Source organism: Lathyrus oleraceus, chromosome 2, assembly GCF_024323335.1.
Source record: "Lathyrus oleraceus cultivar Zhongwan6 chromosome 2, CAAS_Psat_ZW6_1.0, whole genome shotgun sequence".
Taxonomy (NCBI): domain Eukaryota; kingdom Viridiplantae; phylum Streptophyta; class Magnoliopsida; order Fabales; family Fabaceae; genus Lathyrus; species Lathyrus oleraceus.
This window is the reverse complement of record NC_066580.1, coordinates 135,353,312-135,358,892: the sequence shown is the minus strand read 5'-3', so window position 1 is coordinate 135,358,892 and position 5,581 is coordinate 135,353,312. Positions and strand designations below refer to the sequence as shown.

The 5,581-nt window shown below is 38.2% G+C and overlaps 1 protein-coding gene across 1 annotated transcript; it reads right to left on the bottom strand.

Moving 5' to 3' along the window:
• Positions 1–2,875: 2,875 nt before the first annotated feature.
• On the bottom strand, positions 2,876–5,312 carry LOC127118479 (exocyst complex component EXO70B1). Its single transcript, XM_051048691.1, has one exon. It carries the CDS (start codon positions 5,298–5,300, stop codon positions 3,135–3,137), a length of 2,166 nt encoding a protein of 721 aa, XP_050904648.1. The 5' UTR covers positions 5,301–5,312; the 3' UTR covers positions 2,876–3,134.
• Positions 5,313–5,581: the final 269 nt, after the last annotated feature.

Sequence of the window (5,581 nt, the reverse complement as noted above, 5' to 3'; positions counted from 1 at the left end):
CATCCAACCTCAATATAACTTATCCCGAGGGAGTAAGATTTCCCAACAAACATGTTATCTAAACTCCTCACCTAAGAGCCTTGTAGTTTCCTTGGGCGGGATCCAACATATATAAATCTCGCCCAAGAGGCATAACTGAAGTCTAGTCTAAGAGACTTAGTTGTTTGAATGCTTGATAAAGTCCCGCCTGAGAGGTCCAGCGCCTCACCTGAGGGACTCAAAGCCTAGTCAGCCTGGTTTGTCACTCCATATCACCAAGAAACTTAGGGCCTCAGGATAATCTAACACTCTATAGTCTAAAACCACTTCACCCTTTATCAAAGCTCTTGTTCTTTAGGGACTCTGTAGTGCTATATTTGTAAAAGGTCTAGTAAAGGCGGGGGTTGTAGCCCTCAGAAGGGGCGATGACCATATGTCGCTCCCTGGTGGGAATCACCTTGCCTAAGTGTCTTTACTCGTTCAATTATGGAAAACATGGAAAAAGACGTTTCTTGATCAGAGAGAAGTCATAGTCAATAACTTATCTACGTTCTCCTAGAAAGTAAGGATTCAACGGTCAACCATTGACTAGTGAGTGGTTATCATTCCCAAAGAAACCCTAGGCCAAGGACCTCTATAAATACTTCACCCCTAATGAAAAATTGACAGATCATAACCTAAACTGCATAATGCATAATACATAGTCTTTCACCTCACTGAGTTGGTCTCTCTCTAATCACTGTAAACACCATAAACATCACCATACATGGCCTTTCACCGCCGCAGGCAACCCCTAATCACCTTCATTTACTAAGACCTATGAGTATCCCTTACTTGTGTAGGGATACCACACACACCTGTGCCTTTTGACAAGTTCACTATTTAATCTATAATCATCATGCGGGGTAACATGTATGAACTTACTGATAAATGCTCATAAATGCTTGTCTGTGGATATCTCGCCTTCAAGCAGTCTATGTCGCGCTACACCTTGGAAATGCGTAGTGTCCGATTTGGTTGTAACATAATCCACCCTCTTTGTTGAGATGTACACGGTTTCATAGGCATGAGGCCAAAGGGGCGAGATGTTTAAGAGAAAATTCATTTGGATATTTCAACCATGTTACTCAACTAGACTTCAAGTCTGACCAATGCAACTTTCCAAAATGTACATAATCCCCCTAAATATAAGACCTAGAGGGGTGAGATGCTTAAGAGAGAACTCATCTGAAAATTTCGACCACCTTAATGGACCAAACTCCAAGTCTAACCATAGCAATTTCCATAAAAAAGATATAAAAAAAAAAAGATGTTCAATGAATATTGAAGAATTATGAGTGCTAAAATCTAAGAGCTCTATAAATAGAGAGCATCATTGACCGAACCGTTGATGGAGATTTTCCTTGGAAATGGAAAATCATTAGAATTTTCCTGGATATGGTAAACAACTTTGGTCACTTTCCTTGAAATTTCAGGTAAAATATAGATAGCTTCTCACATCAAAATTCAAATAGGTTGATCTCACTCTTACTATCTGTGAAATCAATTTTTACACAAATGGGGCAACCAACATGACACATATTCTATTCCAAATTTGGATATGGGTGATGCAGCCAAAGGTGTGGAGATTTGTAACCTTTGCTTCCGCTGTTGTAGGAATGCTCTTTTATGCTCTCAGTTCTTCCTTCAACTATCTCTTTGGAAATTGGAATGTGTTGAAGATTATAAATAGAGTCCTTGATGTGTTTGAAACAATGCGTGACCTTATTCCAGAGCTTGAGTTTCTGCAAAATGAAACAACTACAATTTGGAAGAGATTGGGGGAAGCAATCAGAGGCATTTTCATGGAGTTAGAGAATGGAATACGCCAAGATCCTCAAAAGGAAGCAGTTTCTGGTGGCTTTGTTTATCCACTATGAACTACCTCCGTATTGCTTGTGAGTCGTGGCGGACCCTGGAGCAAGTGTATAAGCAAGAATATGAGCATCCTCTCAAGGAGTATCCCAAAATTGAGGATAGAATGCATTCCTCTTCTCCTTTATCGCGGCGCAGATGATACGGGTTATGGAAGCTATTAGAGAGCAATTTGGAAGCCAAATCTAAAATCTACAAGGACCCTGCTTTGTGTTATGTTTTCTTGATAAATAACTGCAGCTATATTGTTCATAAGACTGAAGATAGTGAATTGGGAACCGTTTTAGGAGATGTTGAGATAGAAAAATACACTGCAAAAGCTCAGCAAAACCGTGAGCCGAACATGGAAGATGATAAAATTGATACATGCGAATCAACTAGACCAGATCCGACCCGAACTACCGCCGACCAGCACCTCCAGACCGCCCCTGCGTTGTCTGTCGACTTTTTGGTTGTTTTTTCGGCTTTTTGAATTGAAACTGTGGTGATGGCAATTGACCCACCAACCACGTTGCTCTCTACCATGTTGAATCACTATTCATCAATTTTAATCAAGTTCAAGCAACACTTGTGAAGTTGTTCTGCCCCTCTAGGATTTCGATTTTGCTGCCTCTCTTGTTTTCTATCTTATAATTTATTGTTATTGGTTATTGAGTGTCCTCTAAATTAGGTTTTGCGCATATCTTTGACTTGAGTGCAATGCGTTTAAATCATGTTCTGCATCAAATTGTGTTTTGCATGCATTCAATTGAACTCTAAAATAAAAGTCATTGCAATGTGGTTAAATTCAAATGAATGGATTACTTGAGTCAAAAAATAGGTGAATGGGTGGTTCTTTAAATTTAATCAAACACTTTAATTTTCTTAAAGTAACAATATTTTGAAGTGTGAAACTATATGTGTGCAAGCTCTATTGTATGCTAAATGGAGTTAGTCTCTTAATTATGTTGCATGTTAGGCCAAAGATTTAGAACAATAAAACTGGCAAAACTCATGATTTTGACTATTGAATATATATGTCATATCTTGTTCCTTTATAAGTCTGAGTTGTAGTACACTTTTCTAAGTGCCCTTACCTTAGGGAAGAAAATTTACTTGATGTCTTTCAAAGCATGTTCTTAAAAATGTGTCTAATCTTAAAAAAGCTATGGGGGAGAGTATAATGTAACATAGTTTGTGACAATCATAACTTAATTTCAGTTACACAACAAATACAAAGACAAAATTATGCAGCTTTAGCCTCAATTTTGAGCTTTAGTTGATCCACTGCTTCCTTGAAACAAATCATCGAGTTTTGCTACAATATCCTCCATTTGATACTTCACATATTTATCATGATCATATTTTCCAAGTTCTAGAACACTCTCAAACCTCCCAATGAAGTTTTCATACGCTGGCAGCAAGTTTCTCTCAATGGAAACTCTTACGATTTCCCTAAGTTGTTCATCGAAGACAAACCACAAAGACTGAACCCTGCATATTTCTTCAAACAGTAAGTTGAACAACTTGAGCTTCTTCTTCATTGACTTCTTTACCATATTAGGAGGCACTATTCCATTGTCATCCAGCTTCAGAAATCCCAACACCTTACTCCATGAGATTTTCTGATATTGTTCATGATTGTACAAAACTTTTGCTTCGTGATTTTGGATAACATCATTAGATAAAAGTTTCCCTAATTCATTATCTTTTGTCTTCTGAAGTATGTACCTGCTGCTATTCATTAAGAAAACACAACACAAAGCAGGTTCGTTATAGATTTTGGACTTGGCTTCCAAATTACTGTCCAGTACCTCCATAATCTGACCCATCTGCAATGAAAGAAGGGAAGAGGAGGGTACACTATCGTCAAGATTGTGGTATTCCTTCAACCGATGCCCGTAGTCCTCAAACACCTGCTCCAGTGTGTGCCAATAGTCACAAATGAGGACGAGGTAGTTCATTACGTAACGAAGAACAGGGTGAAGCCTGCCACCAGGAACTGCTGCTTTCACAGGATCACTGCGAATCCTATTTTCCAATTCTATGAAAATACCCACTATTGCTTCCCCCAAATTCTTTAAAACTGTGTTTGCTTCATTCCTTAGTGACACGCTGTAACGGTCACAAAATAGAGACTCAAACTTGGGAGTTAAATCACGCAATGTTTCAAACATGCCGAGGATTTTAAACAACTGCTCTGGCGAACGGCTTCCATTTGCTACAGCATTGCCAAACTTCAGAAAATGATTAGTGCATCCCCTACAAATCTCTGTAAATGAGAGATCAGTAACTGTGGGGAATCCGAAGAAAACAAGATCGCATAGTTGCCGCTCGGTGGGGAACAATAAATTGAGAGCAACCTTAAAAGTCTTAATCCATCTTCCAATTTGGTCTTTGAGATCCTTCCACGGAACCATGTTAACATCTTCGATAGTAAGATTCTCCAAACCTAATAGTTGTTTTATTAGGCACTCCTCCAAGCAATCCCTCCGGCAACTACTATACACATCAGCACACTCCTTTTCGAAACCGGCGCTCACCATAGACTTTACTATTTCTTGAAGATTATTGATAGTTTCAGTTTCTGGAAAGAGCAATTCCAACATGAACACTCCTTCTGAACTGCGTTCAGACAACATCAGTTCAGATGCATTGTCAAAGCATTCCTTTTCCTGCGCCAAAAGACTATTGATGACATTAAGATTTTCCTGTTGAATCGCGTTCACACAAGTCCTGAGTTGTTCCATCATGCTACTAGCGATATCTGTGCATACCAATTGTTGTGAAACGATGTCAACAACTACGGAATTTTCATCTTGGAGTCCAGGGTGCTCATTACCTGGTGCTACATCTATGGAAACAGAAGGAAAGGAAGAATGAATAACAATAAGGGAATAGCTGAAGCCAGCTCCAACAATGAATAACTGTAATTTAATCTGCATGAGTTGCACAATTAAACAGCCAAGAAAAAAGTAAAGAAGATCCACTTCGAATCCGCACTGAGTTTGCCGCGACAAACTGAGTGACATGACAGCAAAGGCAGCACTTGAAATGAGACTATATGCATCTGGTTTCCCATTCATCATTTTATCAGAGAAAAAGGAATACACTGAGGTGATGGTTAAAACCAAAAATGCCAATTGAACTTTGAACCTGAGACTTCTCAAGTGGTTCCAAATCATTGCTAATAAAATCAGGAAGCAGAGGATGAAGCAAAAAACACAGTAAAGAATTATCTTCCACAAATTCCAATTTCCAAATAGATGGTTGAAGGAAGAACTGAGAGCATAACTAACCAATCCAACAACAGCTGAAGTGAAGCCCACAACTCTCCATACCTTTATATGCATCAGCCATCTCCGAATTTCGATTATAATATGCTTCATGTTCTCTCTTATGTGAGTTGAAACTACTTTCATAGACATATATATACAGAGATGTGAACAATTTTTTGTTTTCTTTAGGAAGCTATCCTTTTATTTCTAATGAACTTCGAGGAAACAGACCCAAAACTATTTCAATATATGAAATGGGGAATGGTAATAGGAGTTGACTAAAACAAGCCTTTCTTTGAAAGAAATAAAAATAAAAGCATATTTCCATTTTTATGCTATAATTACTATTACTTTCTCAGAGTCACAATAGTCAATCTATTTGATTCTTTCAGACTTAAGAAATTAATTATATTATCTGTGTATAAATGAAA